Source organism: Mobula birostris, chromosome 11 (genome assembly GCF_030028105.1).
Source record: "Mobula birostris isolate sMobBir1 chromosome 11, sMobBir1.hap1, whole genome shotgun sequence".
NCBI classification, from domain to species: Eukaryota; Metazoa; Chordata; class Chondrichthyes; order Myliobatiformes; family Myliobatidae; genus Mobula; species Mobula birostris.
Genome location: NC_092380.1, coordinates 7,215,885 through 7,236,440, shown reverse-complemented (window position 1 = coordinate 7,236,440; position 20,556 = coordinate 7,215,885). Strand labels below are relative to the sequence as shown.

At 46.4% G+C, this 20,556-nt stretch overlaps 2 protein-coding genes across 9 annotated transcripts in view; one reads left to right on the top strand and one right to left on the bottom strand.

Moving 5' to 3' along the window:
• scaf1 (SR-related CTD-associated factor 1) overlaps positions 1-9,749 on the top strand; it is an 82,877-nt gene extending 73,128 nt beyond the window's left edge. For 3 of the 4 annotated variants that reach the window (XM_072271577.1, XM_072271576.1, XM_072271578.1), the window contains exon 12: positions 2,972-9,749. In XM_072271577.1, the coding sequence (XP_072127678.1) occupies positions 2,972-3,154 (183 nt within the window). In that variant the 3' untranslated portion in view covers positions 3,155-9,749. The remainder of the gene's footprint in view (positions 1-2,971) is intronic. The other variant, XM_072271579.1, reaches the window with a different exon arrangement.
• Positions 1-20,556, bottom strand: part of LOC140204786 (interferon regulatory factor 3-like) — a 65,259-nt gene that overhangs the window by 4,147 nt on the left and 40,556 nt on the right. The window contains exons 8-9 of one of the 5 annotated variants that reach the window (XR_011887706.1): positions 18,920-19,041; positions 17,639-17,862 (exon numbers count right to left, since the gene is read on the bottom strand). Coding sequence is in view for 3 of the 5 variants with exons in the window: in XM_072271584.1 (XP_072127685.1) it covers positions 17,710-17,862; positions 18,920-19,041 (275 nt within the window). In the remaining 2 variants the exon portion in view is untranslated. Of the gene's footprint in view, positions 1-1,794; positions 2,033-7,436; positions 17,863-18,919; positions 19,042-20,556 lie in introns of those variants that run through there. The other 4 variants (XR_011887707.1, XM_072271585.1, XM_072271584.1 and 1 more) reach the window with 4 other exon arrangements.

Sequence of the window (20,556 nt, the reverse complement as noted above, 5' to 3'; positions counted from 1 at the left end):
AACATCAAGGCAGGCCACAATTTGTGCCAGCCATTCTTTCGTGTTGAAGGTTCTACCTTCTTCCGTCCTCGAGCAGTGGACCAAAGAACGTCCTTCATGTTAAATTCTTTAATAAATGTGTGTACAGAATTGCCCACATTCACCTCATCTAACAGATGTTTCATGAAAAGTGAGCGATACTTGGCCTCATAATTTCATCCAGATTAAAAAAGGTGCCAAACCGTCAGTTTCTAGAAAATCGGTGGTCAACCTGTATTGTTGTGGGCCGTATCAGAGGTGGTGATGAATCAGCATACAGGAGGGAGATTGAAAATTTGGCTGAGAGGTGTAATAACAATAACCTCTCACTCAATGTCAATAAGATGAAGGAATCGATTGTAGATTTCAAGAGAGGGAAACTGGAGGGCCGTGAGCCAGTAGTCATCAGAGGATCAGAGGTGGAGGGGGTCAGTAACTTTAAATTCCTGGGTGTCACTTTTTCAAAGGGCCAGTCCTACACCTATCACATAAATATAATTGCAAAGAAAGCACAACAGCGCCTCTACTTCCTCGGGATTCGGCATGTCATCAATAAATGTTGACAAACTTTTATAGATGTGTGGTGAAAAGTGTGCTGACTGGCTGCATACCAGCCTAGTGTGGGAACACCAGTGCCTTTGAGCAGAAGATCCTAATGGACTCAGCCCAGAACATCGAGGGTAGAGCCCTCCCAGCCACTGAGCCCATGAAATGCTGCCGTAGAAAAGCAGCACCCATCGCCAAAGATCCTCACCCAGGCCGTGCTGTTTTCTCCCTGCTGCCACCAGGTGGAAAGTACGAGAGCCTCGGCTCGCACCACCAGGTTCAAGAGCAGTTACTACCACTCAACCATCAGGCTCTTGCACAAAAGGGGATAATTACACTCATTCTACTTCTGGTGTTCCCACAACCGATGGTCTCACTTTAAAGACGCTTTATCTTGTTGTTTCATCCTCTCGTTATTTATTGCTATTTATTTATATATATCTGCATTTGCAGTTTTTTGTCCATTGATCCTTTTTGCATTTACTGTTCTATAGACTTGCTAAGTATGCTGCAGAAAAAGAATCACAGGGTTATATGTGGTGACATGTATGTACTCTTGATAATAAATTTTACTTTGAACTTTGATCTTTCCTCCATTTGCAGACAATTTCTGTTACTGTGGACTGATGAACACTCAGGTCTTTAGAGATGCTTTTCTAGCCTTTTCCAGCTTCATGCATCTCTACAATTCGTCTTTTAAGGTCCTCTGAAAGTTGTTTCGATCGAGGCATGGTGCACATAAACAGATCTTTCTTGAGAAGAGCAGGCTCTGTCAGTAACCTGACTTCGTCATTTTTTTTATATATAGGGCAGAGCACCTCTACAACCCACACCTCCAATCTCAGCTCATTTATAGGAACACCTGGCTCCAAATAGCTTTTCTAGAAGTTATTACCCCAGAGGTTCACATAGGTTTTTGAGCCTGGACTGTGATTATTTAAATGGTGTACTCAGTATTGATAAGAAGAAGTACAATTGTTTGTGTGTTATTAGTTTAGGTGTTAGTCTATTATTGTGACTTAAATGAAGATCAGACCCAATTTTATGAGTAATTAATGCAGAAAACCAGGTCATTACAAAGGGTTTGCATACTTTTTCTTGCAACTGTGTATACAACCAAATGAAACAACATTCCTCCAGACTACGGTGCAGCCACAAAACATATCAACACAGCACATAAAGCAAACTATTGCCATCAATAAGTTATTAAAGTATAACTCAAAATGCATGTAGTGTGCAGCACAAATAAACAGTAAGCAGCTCACTGTGCTCATGGCGAGACCTTGGTGGTGGCAGAGTATTCATTAGTTTCACAGCCTGTTACTTAGTCCTGATGCTCCTGTACCTCCTTCCTGACGGTGGTGGGATGGTTGGTAGGGATCCTCAACGGTGCCTTGGGCTCTTTGTCTACAATGCTCCCAGTGAGTGTCACAAAATAGGTGGGAGGGAGACCGCTAATATCGAGTATCTGAAAGGAATATAGATGGCACAGGTGTATATGGTGTGGGACTGGGGTTGCTCTCGTGCAGCAGGCATGGACCTTTTGTTTTATTTAATTAGAAATACATCGCTGTACAGGTCCTTCCAGCCCAACCAGCCCGCACTGCCCAAACAATTAATCTATTAACCTGAACAACTTTGGAATTTGGGAGGGAACCAGAGAACCCAGAGGAAACCCTCACAGTCACCGGGAGAACGTACGATCGGGATGAGGAGTTCTCCAATCTGGGAATTTATTTGTAAACGTTTCATCACCATGCACGGAGGCTTCGCCAGTGCGCTATTGATTGTGATGTGTTCTCCGAACGCTGAAGAGCAGACAGCGGCAGAACTGGACCTGGTTTGCTGGCACTGCGATAGCGTTACACTGCCGCGCTGCACCCTTGGGGGGCTAAATGGCCTTCCCTGTGGTGTAACCTTTCCATGACTTTATCGGTGAGGTGAGAATGGGGATAAGGAGGTGGATGGTAAATTGCACAGTGAAAGCAGAGGGCTCTCTCAGTGAACAAGGGGTTAACTTCTGATGGCCTTTCTGCATCTCTCCTCTCACCTCTCATAACATCACTCACCAACTCATCTTCCCTCGCTCAAATTCATCGAGCCGTTCTCTCCCTGCTTAATTTCACCAAGCCATTTCTCCCCCGCTCAAATTCATCGAGCCATTCTCCATCGCTCAAATTCACCAAGCCATTCTCTCCCTGCCTAATTTCACCAACTCATCTTCCCTCGCTCAAATTCACTGAGCTATTCTCCCCCCGCTCAAATTCATCGAGCCGTTCTCCATCGCTCAAATTCACCGAGCCATTCTCCATTGCTCAAATTCACCAAGCCATTCTCCCCCACTCAAATTCACTGAGCCATTCTCCCCCCGCTCAAACTTACTGGGCCATTTCTTCTCCCCCTGCAGATCTGCCACAGTAAAAGCGGTGAGATCAACCCCGTTAAAGTTGCCAACCTGGTAAAGGCTTACGTGGAGAAATACAAGTATGCTCGGAGGCACAGCAAGAGACCAGAGGACAGCAGTCTCCAGAGCAACGGCAAGGAGGCCGGGAAGTTAGAAAAACACGGCAAAGTCTCGGCACAGACGTAAACCAGATCGAGAGACAGTTTTTAATGAGTTACCAGAATTCAATAATTTTCAGCACCTCTCCTCGTTTTATTTTTCATTTTAATAAGTGTGAAGACATTTTTTTTAAAAGACGAAAACTTTAGAAGTCCATCTGACGTTCCTGGGTTAATCTCATTGTGGCAGTGCCTACTGATCCTGAATTAGATGGAAGAAACTTGGGACACTTTTAATGAAATACAAAGGGGGGGGAGGGTGGTGGGGTGGCAGAATATTCTTGGAAAGTTTAAAAAAATCACTTTTAAAAACTGTATACTGTATCTCCCAATTGCTGTATATAAGATAGGAGCCATCGGCAAGCTTTCTCATCTCCTTTCTCACTTCTGTTAATATTTTGTTTTTAATCTCCTCCCGCACCTCCCATCCCAATCCCTGAACTCCCTTGCCCTCCATTTTCTTTCTGCATGACGTTCCCTTTTCTAGGTCAGTGAATTCTATATGGTTTTAACCAGAAATAAATGATATTACTTGCTCAGTGATCGAGAGAAGGCAGTGTATTAGAGAGGACCTGTCTGTCCTGTTGATGTCTATGCTATTCGTTATTCTTTTAAAAAAAGATTATATATATATAGTTCAACGTTGAAGAAAAGCAGACGAGAGTCGATGTTTTCTCATTTGCACGTTTTAATTAGGTAAGAGATGGGGGATTGAACCTGTGACCACTGTCTTCGGAACGTGTTTCTCCTTATGTAAATGTATTTACTTTAGTCATGCTTCCTGACACTGTAGCTGGTCCTTTGAGGCACCCGGGGTGGAATTCTTTCATCCAATGCAATTACTGTTGTAAAGCTGAGTGTTGGGGAGTGCTGTTGGGGAGGGAAGGAGGAAGGACATGGGGTTGATTCGGCCTGTGTCACTGGACTGCCTAATCACACGTGTCCACCTTTTCATCGCCCGCCACTGCCCTCGGTTTTCTTTCCTATTTCCATTCGTGACCGCGACGCACCGGATGCAGAGGCTTGGGAGACTTGCTTTGGGCTCCCTAATGATTTTTCCTCCCCCTTCCCCACCTCGACAAGTGTGTATGTGGTTCGTATCATCTGCTATCGTGTCAAGCCAGTTTTGCCCGCAGCAGAGGAATAAGGCAAATGGTTGACGATCATCCTTATCTTTATTTCTTTAATTTATTTTTTCAGCAGGAAGTGTATCTGATATTTGGCCCACACCATGAGCTGCTCAGGAGATGGGTGATACCCTCCTCGCCCCTTGATTTGGGGAAGTTTGTATTTTAATTCCAGAGCTATTCATTGGTACCCTCCCCTTCCACCCCGCTGCCATCGCCCCAGTTTGCTGCCAAATCATGTTAGACATAGGATTAATTCGGGCCGCTCTCCTATCACGCTGCAACCCTGTTGTGCTCTCCTCCCACCCCCCGTGCTCCCCACTCCTCACCCACAGCCAAATTGACGCACCTGACCCCTGTGTACCACCGCGCTTCAGATTTAGTTCCTGTACGTCCAGGGTAGGACAGTCGTCTTGTAGGCGTGAATTGCTCTGTATCTCAACTGGCAGTGTTACACTGAGGGGGAAGAAAGGTTTGCAGTCTGACTTTGTCTGAACCTTGTATGTGGTGTAATTACAAGAGGAGGGTATATAAATGATTGACAAGTGTATCCACTGTTCTAATTTCAGTCTGAAGCAAGCTTGACTAACTATTGTTTGGTGTCATTTGGTTTTGAATGGGTTTGCAAGTACGCCTGGTGGATGAGGTTATGTGAATGTGTATGTGTGTATACGTACACTGGGGAGTTGGGGTAGGGAGGGGATAGACTGGGTTTCACACACCCAAGAAGTACATATATATTGATAATTGGAGTTTTGCTGGCCATTTTAAATACTAGATAACATAATACTCATTTAGAAAGAGGCAAAGTAGTCCCTCTTGTGACATTACTGAATCTCGTCATTTAAAAAGGAAACATTTTTTAATTAAAAAAAAATAAAGCCTCGAGAAAATTGGACAAATTGTTTTGTAAAACAACTAATTTATTTGGGTTGTTTATATTTGCAGTTGAGGGGCCCGCCCTAGTGTTTCTGCATCTCTAACCTGAAGGAAAAGAAACTATAAACAGTATTAGCACAGTTGAAGTGAGGAGCACGCCAGCGTTAGGAAATGGCTTACGAGGAAATGGGAGATGGGTTGTTTTCAGTATTTTATGTTGAAAAATCCCCTGTGTTCTTTCACACAGGCGACTATAGAAATTCTGAATGAGTGGGGAGGGCAGATGGATGGTTGTTTGAGAAGGTGAATTTCATTGTGACCCTTGGAAGTTGGAGTGATGATAGGCATCTTATCACTAGGGGTACACGTGGTTGAGTTATGGTAATACCACTGTGCTCTTTCAACTGTGCTAATATTGTACATCTGCCTGTTGTTGAGAATATTGTATAAATAAAAAAATGAGATTGTTACAGAACAGAAGTGCTAGTTTCTTTTAAACAGTCAGATCCAAGTTACTTACTGCCCATTACGCCATTGGCATTTAGGGCAGCAATGAAGGTCCTCCATCTCTGGTGGTGTTCAGGGCTTCCTTCATCATGTCAGTAGCTTCCTCTTGGCTTTCACTACTGTCAGTCATGCAAGTCCCGGGTGGAGACTCAGGAATACCATCACACTCAGATGTAGAAGGATTCTTCAGCGCTGCTTCCATAACAGTTTTGTTCGCCCTCAACTGAACCCCCTCGTACCTGGAGGACCGGTGGACCACTCTTAGTCTGGCCTCTACCCTTTGACCTGTTTGGCATGGCTCCCTACCAAAAGCCAAAGGAGAAAGCCCTGACTCCATCCAACGTAGCTCTCTGGGTCATTGAAGCATGCCAGCCTCCAAATCCAAGGTGTACGGTCCTCTTGGGGGGGGGGGGGGTCAACTCCAAGCAGGTGGTTTTACCTAAGCTCTCTCACTTTTCCTGAGTCTGGTTAGCAGAGTGTGGAGTGTGGTCAGGGTCAGTCAGGAGGGAGGGAGTGTTCTCTGCCTGCTTGCTACTGAATGACCTCCTGTTCAACACCACACATTGAGTCAGCAAGCAAGGGCAAGACTGGGGCTTGGCACTGCGTTGCAGTTGAATAGCCTGTCACAATGACATGAATAAGTCATAGAACCATACAGCACGGAAGTGAGCCTTATAGCCTGATTGTTCAGTGCCAACCCATCAAAGCTTATTCCATTTGCCCATATCCCGCCAACCTTTTTAACGCATGGACCCCCTACAATTAACCAAGTGGTCCGTGGACCCCCTGTTCTGAAACCTCACCTATCTATATACCTGTCCAATTATCTTTTAAAAGTTGTTTATGTACCTACCTCAGCCACTCCCTCTGGCAGCTCATATCATGCTTTGTGTGTTTTTAGGAGAAAAAAAATAGTTGCCCCTCAGTCTTTCCCCTTTCACCTTAAAGCTTTAATCTCTAGCTCTTGAGTCCCCAACCCTAGGAGAAAGACTGTGCATATTGACCCTGTCTAGGCCTGCTCATGATATCCTAACTTCCATAAGGATTGAAGTCATAGAGCACTACAGCAAACAAACAGGCCCTTCAGCCAAACCTTGTGCCCAAGTTCTAGCCTGTCCAATCTCTCCCTAGAACTCAGTCCAAGTCCTGGCAACAACCTTGTAAATCTTTTCTGCACTCTTGATGCCAGTCAAAATGCAGAGCAGAGAGGGTCCTGCTTCCCAGCCTGGTTGGAGAACATTATGTGTACCTTATGTAACATTAAGATAATGCCAGTTCTCCATGTAAAGTGCTTGTACTTCCAGTCATATGACCATAAGAGATAGGAGCAGAATTAGGCCATTCCATCGTGGTTGATTTATTATCCCACTCAACCCCATAATCTTGCCTTCCCACTGTAACCTTGAATGTATTTACTGATCAAGAACCTATCAACCTCTGCTTTAAACTTACCCATTGACCTGCCCTCTACAGCCACTGAATGCAACAGATTCCCACACTCTGGCTAAAAAAAATTCATCCTCATCTCTGTTCTAAAGGGACTTCCTTGTATTCTGAGGCCACGCCCTCTGGTTCGAGACTCCCCCACTATCGGAAATAGTCCTGCCCTCATCCATTCTGTCTAGGCCTTTCAATATTCAACAGATTTCAATGAGATCCCCCCCCGCCCCCATTCTTCTAAACTCCAAAGAGTGCAGGCCCAATCAATGCTACTTCATAAATTTGAGAAGCCCAAATGTTCTTTAAGTATTTTTAGGTGTTATTTACCAAAAGCACATTCTATGCCCATTCCAGTTGTGTCACTAAAGGTGTTTGTTTGCTTATTTATTTATTTAGAGGTACAGCATGGAAACAGGCCCGATAAGCCACATGACCAATTAAATTACCTGGTACATCTCCCAGAGGAAACCAACTGGGTGACAGGCAGAACGTACAAACTCCTTGGAGAGAGGGCCAGGATGAACGCAGAACTCCCCGAGCAGTAACAGTGTTACGCTAACCACCAGGCTACTGTGGTGCCTGCTTCATCAGGGCACTATCTTGGTTTTACAGCAGGCTTCCACACAGCTGGAAGAACTTGCTGAAGCTCCAGAGGGGCTTGCCAAGGATCGGCTGGGAGGGCAGCCTGGATCTAGGGAAAGGGTTCCCAACCTTTTTTATGCCATGGACCCCTACAATTAACTTGGTGGTCCGTAGATCCCCAGGTTGGAAACCCCTGATCTAGGGGATACAGTCCCAGATGCAGGTGAGGTGCAATCTTATCAAAGCCATGAATCGTTGAATCTCTGCCTCAGGTAGGCACGGAGACCATTGGGTACTTTCAAGGTCAAGTTCAACCTTTGGTCTCCAAGAAAGAGGAGGCCAATGAGTAACGGGCAAGAAAATGGAGTTAGAGGCCCATGATTTTACAGAAAAGTTTGAGGGACTACGTGACTCTATTTTGTCATTCTGTTGGAGTATGGCTGAACTATTAACAACAGGCTAGTGTCTGAGTGAAAACAAAGCACGCCGGGCTGCATCTGTGGGGAAAGAAAACCAGGTAATGGCCCATCCCAAACAAGGTTGAAGCAGCCTGCTTGTTAGATACCCCAATCAATCCTCGGACCATGTTTGTCATTGATTCAAATGACACATTTCACAGCATGTTTCGATGCACATGTGATAAATAAAGCTGGTCTTCATATAAATCTGGAACTCCCCGACCTAAAGCACCACCTTCACTAAAATGACAACAATGATTCAAGATCACCACCAATTACTGCCTGCTACAGGAAGTCATCGGAGTTCTATTCAAAAGGTTCAAAGGAACGTCTAAACAAGCCTGATGCATTTTAGAAACAAGTCCTGTGGACTGATGAAGTTAAAATAGAAGTTTTTGGCCACAATGAGCAAAGGTATGTCTGGAGAAAAATGGGTGCATAATTTCATGAAAAGAACCCCTCTCCAACTGTTAAGCACGGGGGTGGATCAATCATGCTTTGAGCTTGTGTTGCAGCCAGTGGCACGGGGAGTATTTCACTGGTAGAGGGAAGAATGAATTCAATTAAATACCAGCAAATTCTGTAAGCAAACATCACACCATCTGTAAAAAAGCCGAAGATGATAGGGTAGTTAGAAAGCTTATGGGGTGTTAGCTTTCATAAGTCAAGGGATAGAGTTTAAGAGTCGCGGGGTAATGATATAAAACTCTGGTTAGGCCACACTTGGAGTACTGTGTCCAGTTGTGGTCGCCTCACTACAGGAAGGATGTGGAAGCATTGGAAAGGGTACAGATATTTACCAGGATGCTGCCTGGTTTAGAGAGTATGCATAATGATCAAAGATTAAGGGAGCTAGGGCTTTACTTTTTGGAGAGAAGGAGGATGAGAGGAGACATGATAGAGGTGTACAAGATATTAAGAGGAATAGATAGTGTGGACAGCCAGCGCCTCTTACCCCAGGGCACCACTGCTCAACACAAGAGGACATGGCTTTAAGGTAAGGGGTGGGAAGTTCAAGGGGGGTATTAGAGGAAGGTTTTTTACTCAGAGAGTGGTTGGTGCGTGGAATGCACTGCCTGAGTCAGTGGTGGAGGCAGATACACTAGTGAAGTTTAAGAGACTACTAGACAGGTATATGGAGGAATCTAAGGAGGGAGGTTATATGGGAGGCAGGGTTTAAGGGTCGGCACAACACTGTGGGCCGAAGGGCCTGTACTGTGCTGTACTATTCTATGTTCTATGTTTATGAAAAGAGGATGGCTTCTACAACAGGATAATGAACCTAAACACACCTCAAAATCCACAATGGACTACCTCAAGAGGTGCAAGCTGAAGGTTTTGCCATGGCCCTCACAGTCCCCTGACCTAAACATCATTGAAAATCTGTGGATAGACCTCAAAAGAGCAGTGCATTCAAGACACCCCAAGAATCTCACAGAACTAAAAGCCTTTTGCAAGAAGAATGGGCAAAAATCCCCCAACAATAATTGAAAGACTCTTAGCTGGCTACAAAAAGCAATTACAAGCTGTGGTACTTGTCAAAGGAGGTGTTACTAAGTACTGCCATACAGGGTGCCCAAACTTTTGCTTCTGGCCCTTTTCCTTTTTTGTTATTATGAAACTGTAAAAGATGGAAATAAAAGTTTTCTTACTTAAAATATTAAAGAAACGTGTCATCTTTAACTTCATGCCTTTTGGAAATCAGTTCATCTTTTACTCACTTAGCTATTCACAGTAACAGAAATTTTGACTGGGGTGCCCAAACTTTTGCATGCCACTGTATATATCTATATAGGAATCTTTTTGTAACTGATAGTACTTTTTATCTATTTCACTCTTCTGTGGCAAAACAACAAATTTCACAATGTTGGTGATAATAAATCTGATTTTGATTTTGACGGGCCGAACGGCCTAATTCTGCTACTGTACCCAAGGGTCGACCAAGGATATTGCATTCGAGCTGTCTATGTGATACGCAAGCCGGGACAGTACGATATGGAGAGCAAGCTGTTGCCCATACAGCAGACTCTCCAGATAGGGATGATAGGGAGAGTTAGAACGTAGAAATCTACAGCACATTACAGGCCCTTCGGCCCACAATATTGTGCCAACCATGTAATCTATTCTAGAAACTACCCTACCGTATAGCCCTCTATTTTCCTAAGCTCCATGTACCTATCTGAGAGTCTCCTAAAAGACCGTTGTATCCCCCTCTATCACTGTCACCGGCAGTGCATTCCACACACCCACCACTCTCTGTGTGGAAAAACTTAGCCCTGACATCCCCTCTGTACCTACTTCCAAACCCCTCTCATGCTAGCCATTTCAGCCCTGGGAAAAAGCCTCTGGCTAGCCACACCATCAACGCCTCTCGTCATCTTATACACCTCTATCAGGTCACCTCTCATCCTCCGTCGCTCCAAGGGGAAAAGGCCGAGTTCACTCAACCTATTCTCATAAGGCATACTCCCCAATCCGGGCAACATCCTTGTAAATCTCCTCTGCACTCTCTCTACAGTATTCACATCCTTCCTATAGTGAGGTGACCAGAACTGAGCACAGTACTCCAAGTGTGGTCTGATCAAGGGCCTTCACCCCCCTCCCGTATCCTTTCATGCCCTGACCAATCAAGAATCTATCAACCTCTGCCTTAAATATACAGTACATACAGACTTGGACTCCACAGGCAACAAATTCCAGATTCACCAGTCTCTGGCTAAAGAAATTCTGCCTCATCTCCTCTCCATTCTGAGGCTGTGTCCTCTGGTCCTAGCCTCTCCCACCATCTGAAACATCCTCTCCGCATCCACTCTGTCGGGGCCTTTCAACATTCGATAGGTTTCAATTAGGTCACCCTCATTCTTCTGAATTCCAGTGGATACAGCCCCGGAGACGTCAAACGCTCTTCATATGACAAGCCGTTCAGTCCTGGAATTATTTTCGTGAACCTCCTTTGAACCCTCTCCAGTTCCAGCACATCCTTTCAAAGATAAGGGGCAGAAAACTGCTCACATTACTCCAAGTGAGGCTTCAGCAGTGCTTTATAAAGTCTCAATGTTACATCCTTGCTTTTGTATTCTAGTCCTCTTGAAATGAATGCTAACATCACACTTGCCGCCTTGTTGCTGTTTGCGTGATTTTTTTGCGCGCAGGGGGGAGTTGATGATCTTGTTGCCATTTGTATGATTTGATTTTGCTTTTCGTATATGTGTGTGTGTGGGGGGGGCAGGGTTGATGTTTTTCTCTGAACAGCTTCCGTGGTTTTCTTTGATTCATGGCTATCTGGAGAAGACAAATCTCAGAGTTGCAAACATACTTTGATAGTAAAAGTACCCGGAATCCTGAACCTTGAAGTCGAGGATCCAGTTGCAGAGGAGGCCAAGTTTTGAAGTCTGATGATTAATACTGAGGGACGAACACTGAATGGTAACCAATATATAACAGCCGGAGGTATGTCTTGCTGTTGTCTAGATACAGAGCTGGGTGCAGAGCAAGTGAGACAGCGTCTGCTGTTGACCTGTTGCAGTGACAGGCAAGTTGCTGAGAGTCCATGCCCTTGTTAAGGCAGGAGTTAATTCCAGCCATAATCAACCTCTCAAAGCACCTCATCATAGTAGATGCGAATTCTCTGGTGCGACAGTCACTGAGGCAGATCACCCTGCTCTTCTTGGGCACTGGTATGATTGAATCAGCCAAGAACAACAGACCACAGCAGGGAGAGGTTGAAGGTGACCTCGAACACTCCAGCCAGTTGGTTTTCAGTACCTGGTCAGGAACGCATTCGATAGTTGGATGCAAACACGAGGAAATCTGCAGATGCTGGAATTTCAAGCAACACACATCAAAGTTGCTGGTGAACGCAGCAGGCCAGGCAGCATCTCTAGGAAGAGGTACAGTCGACGTTTCGGGCTGAGACCCTTCGTCAGGACAAACTGAAGGAAGAGCTAGTAAGAGATTTGAAAGTGGGAGGGGGAGGGGGAGAGGGAGATCCAAAATGATAGGAGAAGACAGGAGGGGGAGGGATGGAGCCAAGAGCTGGACAGTTGTGGAATTCACTCAGGAGTAGAGCTATTCTCCCTTTCAAAAACGAAGAAAGTGCGAGAAATGTGTAAAAGTCTCAGTTTGGCTGTAGCTATATTTACACTAGAATGTGTAGTTAAAGAGTCAAGATTCAATGTGTAGTTAGACAGCCCACGTGGGCTGTATATTTCTACAATTCTGCAATCTTAATCGGGTGTGTGTGTGTGTTACCATTACAGAGTACAAGTTGACCACAAGAGTTTTGAGGCAGATTTTTATTTTTATTTAGAGCTACAGTGTGCAAAAGGCCCTTCTGGCCCTCCGAGCCGTGTCGCCCCAGCAACCCCTGATTCAACCCAGACCTAATTAAAGGTCAATTTACAATGAATAATTAATCTCAAAACTAGAATGCCTTTGCGCTGTCGGAGGGAGCTGGAGCACCCGGAGGAAACCCACGCATTCCACGTGAATACTCCTTAGAGATGATGTCGAAATTGAACTCCGACCTCCGACGCCCCAAACTATAATAGCATTGCGCCAACCACTAGGCTACCGTGGAGCAACAGTGCGACAGAAAGAAAGCATGTATTATGAAATTGCTATTTGACCCCATGCAGTATTATTGAGACCTCTTTAAATATTCAGAGCCAGCAAATGGCAGAAGATGACAGCTGATTAATTGAGTGGCTGCCTTTAAGTCAAATGAACAGCAGAGTTACAGGAACCTCCTGGTCAAATCACAACGCTAGCATTTCAGTTGCGGCACGGTAGCTCGTTTGGCTCCGACGCCGTGCTGCCGAGAAGTGGCCAGTACCAGAAAGTGCACTCGCAGAGCCTGCCCCTGTGCCGGGCCACAAACCTGTGTGCGACATAGAGCGAGGACTGTCCAGCACTGGGGTCTTCTCATCCGTCCAAGTGTCTCGTCGGCCCACCCACAGCGTTACTGCAGCTGCCGGATTTCCAGCTTCACCATCGGCGCTATTTTATTTAGCGGTTCTGCGCAGAGTAGGCACTTTTGTCCCTTCGAGCCGTCCTGCCCCCCCCCCAGCAGCCCCCACAACTCCAACTAACCCTAACCTAATCATGGGACAATTTACATTGACCAATTAACTGACCCGGCACGACCTCGGACCGTGAGAGGACCCGGAGAAAACCCACGCATTCCACGGGGAGGACGTACGGAGACTCCTCGCGGAACCGAACTCCGAAATTGCTGGGACGTGTATGGTCATGCACTTTGGTGGAAGAAATAAAAAGCGGAGACTATTTTCTAAACGTGAGAAAATTCAAAACTCCGAGGTACAAAGGGACCTGGGAGTCCCTGTGCAGGATCCCCTGAAAGTTAACTTACAGGTTAAGTCGGTGGTGAGGAAGGCAACTGCCATGTTAGCACTCATTTCCAGAGGAGTATAAAGCTTTATAAAGCACTGGTGAGGCCTCACTTGGAGTATTGTGAGCAGTTTTGGGCCCCTTATCTAAGAAAGGATATGCTGACATTGAAGAGGTTTATGAGAATGACTCCAGGATTGAAAGACTTTCATATGAGGATTGTTTATGGCTGTGGGCCTGTACTCACTGGAATTCAGAAGAATGAGGGGAATCTCACTGAAACCTACTGAATGTTGGAAGGTCTCGCTAGAGTGGATGTGGAGAGGATGTTTCCTATCGTGGGGGAGACTAAGACCAGAGGACACAGCCTCAGAGCAGAGATGAGGAGGAATTTCTTTAGCCAGAGAGAGTGAAGAATCTGTGGAATTCATTGCCAAAGGCGGCTGTGGAGGCCAAGTCATCAGGTACAGTATATTTAAGGCAGAGGTTGATAGATTCTTGATCAATCAGGGAATGAAGGGAGACAGGGAGATGGCAGGAGATTGGAGCTGAAAGGGAAATGGATCAGCCACGATGAAATGGCGGAGCAGACTCGATGGGCCGAATGGCCTCGTTCTGTTCCTGTATCTTATGGTCTTATGGAATTGAACTCAGAGCTCCATTTGCTGAGAGCCAATCATTTTCAGCCATCTTTGTCAGGTTAATGGACTGGGGGGCATCTATTCCGCACCCTTTGCCACCCCCAAGAAGATGATGAGGAACCGTCTTTGGAAACCACAGGAGAACCCATTGGCTTGGTTGGACAGTTAGACTGGAGTCACGTATAGACCAGATGGGATAAGCTTTCCTTCCATAATGACAACAGTGAATCCACTCAATTTTCAAAACAGCATTCCAAATTTTCTGATGAAGGGGATCCGAGTGGAAACATTATCTGTGCCTTTCTCCATAGATGCTGCCTGACCTGCTGAGTCATTGAGCACTACAGCTCCAAAAAGGCCCTTCAGCCCATCTAGTCCATGACATACTATTACTCTGCCCAGTCCCATCGATTTGCACCCGGACCAAAGCTCTCCACACCTGTTCCATCTGAACCCTCTCCAATGTCAGCATCTTTCAAATGTTGATATTGAGCCTCGTCCACTACTTCCGCTGGCAGCTCGTTCCACACTCTCACCACCCTCTGAGTGAAGAAGTTTCCTCTTAAACATTACCCTTAACACAACACTTCTAGTTCTAGTCTCACCCCTCAGTGGAAAAAGCCTATCTATACCCCTCATAATTTTGTATACCTCCATTAAATCTCCCCTCACTCCCCTACACTCCAGGGAATAATGCCCTAACCAATTCAACCTTTTCCTATAACTCAGGTTCTCAAGTCCAGGCAACATCCTCGTAAATTTTCTCTGTACTCTTTTAACCTTATTGCTATCTTCTGGTGGCGACTCGTGCAAGCAGCTTCAATGGAAATCATCAAATATTCCTGTTTTAGATTGTCACAGCTACAGCCATGGACAATGCAGTAAGCAACATCACTTTAAGGTATTTAAAAACTCTATCACTACTCAAAAGTCGACAAATCTCAGACAGTAGTCTCCAGTCGCAAGTGTAGTTCCCCTTTAAGACAGCGGAAGAGAGGATGCTGTGCTGGATTTAAGATGATGAGGGTTCCAAATTCCACCTCCGTCCGTTCTGCTGGCAGATGTACAGTCTCTGGAAGATAAAACTGAAGACCTCACAGCAAGATTGCTGTACCTGGGGGTCATCAGAGTCTGCTGTGTTTTTTGTTTCACGGAGACTTGGCTATCCCCCGCCATTCTGGACGCAGCCATACAGGTTGCTGGCTTCACGACCAAGATAGGACTGCTGACTCTTTTGAAGGCAGGGGAGGTGGAGTATGCTTTATGATTAACTCCTCCTGGTGCACAAGCGTGGTGGTTCTGCTCACTCAACCTGGAACCTCTAGCAATCATTTTATCTGACGTGGAAGTTTCCAGCCATCATGTTGTTAGCAGTGTATATTCGACCTCAGGCCCGTGTCAAACAGGCTCCAGACGACCCGAGCAGTGTAATCAACAGGCTGGAAACAGCACATCCTGATGCCTTCCCCATCACTGATTTCGTTAGAACCTGTGTGGATGAGTGTGTGCCTACGGGAACGTATCAGACATACCTGAGTCAAGTGCCATGCATGAACCAGGAGATTCATGGTCTGCTGAGAGCTAGGTCTGCGGCTTTCAAGTCTGGAGATCCGGGACTGTACAAGAAGGCCAGGTATGACTCACGGAGGGCCACCTCAAGAGCAAAAGAACAATTCCGAAAGGGTTGGAGGCGACATCGGATGCACGTCAACTGCGGCAGGGTTCACAGGCCATTACCGTCTACAGAGTGAAACCCTAACACCACGAATGGCTGTGATGCGTCACTCCCAGACGAGCTTGCTCGCTTTGAAAGGGAGAATAAAACGACAGCTATGAGGATCCCTGCAGCATCCGGTGAACCTGTGATCTCTGTCCCAGAGGCCGACGTCAGGCTTTCTTTCAGGAGGCTGAATCCTCCCAAGGCAACTGGCCCCGATAGTGTACCTGGTAGGACGCTGAAAACCTGTGCCAACTAACTGGCAGAGGTGCTCAAAGACATTTTCAATCTCTTATTGCTGCAGTCAGAAGTTCCCAACTGCTTCAAAAGAGCAACAATTATACCAGTGCCCAAGAAGAATAGGGTGAGCTGCCTTAATGACTATCATTCAATAGCACTCACATCTACGGCGGTGAAATGCCTTGAAAGGTTGGTCATGGCCAGAATCAACTCCTGCCTCAGCAAGAACCTGGACCCACTGCAATTTTCCTATCGCCACAATAGGCTTACAGCGGATGTGGTCTCAGCAGCTCTTCACAAGGCCTTGGGTCACCTGGACAATATAATACCCATGTCAGGATGCTGTTTATTGACCACATCTCAGCGTTTAACACAATCATTCCTACAGTTCTGATCAAAAAGTTCTAAACCCTGGGCCTCTGCAACAGGACCTTTGACTTCCTAGCCGGAAGACCACAATCTGTGCGGATCGGTAATTAACATCACCGTCTCGCTGACAGTCAACGCTGGCACACCTCAAGGATGTGTGCTCAGCCCACTGTTCTACTCCCTCTACACCCATGACTGAGTGGCTAGGCAAAGCTCAAATGCCATCTACAAATTTGCAGACAACACAACTACTGTTGGCAGAATTTCAGGTGGCATACAGGAGCGAGACAGATCAGCTGGTTGAGTGGTGTCGCAACAACAAACTCGCACTCAACGTCAGTAAGACCAAAGAATTGACTATGGCCTTCAGGAAGAATAAGACAAGGGAGCACACATCAGTCCTCATCGAGGGACCAGAAGTGGAAAGAATGAGCAATTTCAAGTTCCTGGGTGTCAACATCTCTGAGGATCTAACCTGGGCCCAACCTATTGCTGCAGATACAAAGACAGCGGCTCTGTTTCATTAGGAGTTTGAGGAGATTTGGTTTGACACTGAAGACACTCACAAATTTCTACAAATGTACCGTGGAAAGCATTCAGACTGGCTGCATCACCATCATGCACGGTGGGTGGATCGAAATTAGCTGCAGAAAGTTGTGAACTCAGTCAGCTCCATCATGGGGACCAGCCTCCCCAGCATCCAGGGGACATCTTCGAAGAGTGATGACTCAGAAAGGCAGCGTCCATCATTAAGGACCCCCATCAGCCAGGGCATACCCTCTTCTCATTGCTACCATCAGGAAGGAGGCACAGGAGCCTCATGATTCAGAAATCTCCTCTTCCATCAGATTTCTGAATGAACATTGAACCCATGAACAGTTCCTCAATGCTTTTTGTTTTGCATTACTTACTTAACTTTATAAAAAATATATATATACTGACTGATTTACAGGTTTTGTTATTATGTATTACATTGTACTGGTGCCACATAACAACAAATTTCAGTGATATTAAACCTGATTCTCACTCTGGTCTCTCCTGTAGGTAAACAACCAGAACTGCACACAATACTCCCAACTAAGCCTCACCAATTGAATTTCCTAACTCCCGTACTGAATATTCTGATAGCCAAAGTGCCAGAAGCTTTAAGATCCTTTCTCCTGTGACGCCTGAAGTGCTGACTAGAGTTTTCTCAAGGTTTACTTTGTTAATCCAGGCGGGACTTGAATTTCAGGATGAGGCTCCCGCGCCGCTCCCTGGCCGACAGGGCCCGTCTAGTCCAGGTCCATGTACTCCTCCAGTACCGATAAAAAGCTGCTGGTGCAAAGCTGGTTGGAGAACTGCAGGTTCATTTCATCGCTCCTCAGAGACGAGGCTCCAATTCCGAGAGCCAACTCGTGCAGCAGCTGGAAGGCTACGGGGACCACCTGGACGAAGGGAGGGAGAGCCCATCAGCACAGTACCTGCATCGCATTCGCAATAACGAATTACCAAAGAACAAACGCACGCACACACACAAAACGCTGGAGGAACTTAACAGGTCAGGCAGAGGGAAATAAACAGTCGACGTTTTGGGCCAAGACCTTTCATGCTTCTACCCCCTTCCTTTCCAGCCCTGGTGAAGGGCCTCGGCCCGAAACGCCAACTGTTTATCCGTTTCCATGGATGCCGTCTGGCCCGCTGAGTTCCTCCAGCATTCCATCTGTTTCTCAGAAACCGCACATCCCTTCACATGCTCACCACAACTCACAAAGCAGAAGGTAAAATTGACTGTTAGCATTAAGACCATAAGACCTGGGAGAATTAGGCCATTCGGTCCATTTAGTCTTCTCCACCATGCCATCATGGCTGATTTATTTTCCCTCCCAATCCCATTCTCCTCCCTTCTCCCCAGAACCCTTGACACCCTTTCTAATCAAGAACCTATCAACCTCTGCTTTAAATATACCCAGTGACTTTGCATCCACAGCCATCTGTGGCAATGAATTCCACAGATTCACCACCTCTTGGCTACAGAAATTCGTCCTCCTCTCTGTTCTAAATAGACGTCCCTCCATTCTGAGGCTGTGCCCTCTGGTCCTCGACTCCCTTAAAGTAGGAAACATCCTCTCTAGTCCTGACGAAGGGTCTCGGCCTGAAACATCGACTGTACCTCTTCCTAGAGATGCTGCCTGGCCTGCTGCGTTCACCAGCAACTTTGATGTGTGTTGCTTGAATTTCCAGCATCTGCAGATTTCCTCGTGTCAACGTCCTCTCTACCTAAATCTTTCAAAATTCGGTCTGCTTCAATGAGATTCCCCCCTTCATTCTCCTAAACTCCAGCGGGTTCAGGCCCAGAACCATCATGATTAACCCTTTCATTCCTGGGATGATTCTCGTGAACCTCTCAAGTACCAACACCTCCTTTCCCTCTCCCCATGGGGGGGAGGGGGAGCTCGGTGCGGTATCCCGGCAGGACGATGCGCTGCCTACAAACCGACTTACCCGGACCATGATCATCTTCTTGTTCCAGGGCCTACCATCGGGATCAGGCCAAAGCTCTCCAAAGCACAACCAAATCATGTACTGCGGAGAGCCGCCGGTGGAGTTCACAAAGTCATGGAGCTCTGCAGAGGAAGGGTAGAATTTGGTCATTCAATCCGGGCCGCCAGTGGCTTTAAACATCTTTCAAATCTGCTGAAGTAGGTGTGGGTCCCCTTCCTAGACAACTGCTCTCTGCCTGGTGAAGATGGTCCCAGGCTAGCTGGGAGGAAGCCCCCGGATTTACACCGGTAACAATGAGGGACCAGAAATATACTCAGACACCACTTTATAAGGTACACCTGATCCCAGGAGATCAGCAGTTTCTGAGATACTCAAACCACCCCATCTGGCACCAACAGTCATCTCACGGTCAAAGTCACAAAGATCACATATCTTCCCCATTCTGATGTTTGGTCTGAACAACAACTGAACCTCTTGACCATGTGGGCATGCTTTCACGCACTGAGTTGCTGCCACATGATTGGCTGATTAGTTATTTGCAACAATGAGCAGGTGTACCTAATAAAGTGGCCACTGGGCGTATGTTCCAATTGCACTGTATTTTGTCGGTGGAACACAAAGCTGACACAAGAGTGGGATGAGTGAATTCTGATGGTGGTGAATGAGGTACCAATCAACAGAACGTCTCTGTCTGAGGTGGTTCTGTTTGTCCTAGGGTTATTGGAGTTGTGTTCACCCAGGTAAGTAGAAATTATCCTGCTTCACAGCTGGCCTGAAATGGACTTCATCAAGCAGTCCTTAGGCTGTAACCTGTAACTGAGGGTGGGCACTCGAATATGGTTCATGTACCCAATGCTCTAGGTGGTGGGATGGAGATAAGTCTCCACCAATGGAGGTGTAAGGCACTCCTTCCCTCCGCTAGCCTCCACCTGCTTAGCCCCCCGATCAGGGTCACGTCAAGCCATGGGAGCAGATGGTGGATGGTCGTATGAGCAACCGGTGCAGATCACAAGTCCTGGTTATGGGACCACTGACGCCAGGCAATCTCTGAAGAGTATTGATAATGGCTGGGGTCACCCGTCTTGTAAAGACACTGCCCAGAAGGAGGCAATGGCATACCACTACTGTAGAAAAATTTGCCAAGAACGATCGTGGTCATGGAAAGACGCCGTATTGCACAGCTGATAACGAGCGAATAAACCCAACGTTACCCATTTCACAACATACAGCCTACTGGCTTGCAGCTAAGGGAATCCAGCCTGAGTTACACACACAAAATGCCGGAGGAACTCAGCAGGTCAGGGAGCATCTACAGAAAAGAATAAACAGTTAACGATTTGGGCCGAGACCCCTCTTCAGGACAGGAAAGGAAGGGGAAGACACCAGAATGAAATGGTGGGAAAGGGGAAGGAGGGCAAGCTAGGAGATGTAGGTGAAGCCAGGAGGGTGGGAAAGGTAAAGGGCTGGAGACAAAGCAATCTGAGAGGAGAGAAGAGTGGACCATGGGAGAAAAGGAAGAAGGAGGGAGGCAGTCCAGGAGAAGATTTAAGAGGCCAAAGTCGGAATAGAAGAAGAGGGACTGAAAAAAATTACCAGAAAGAGAAATTGATGTTCATGCCATCAGGTTGGAAGCTACC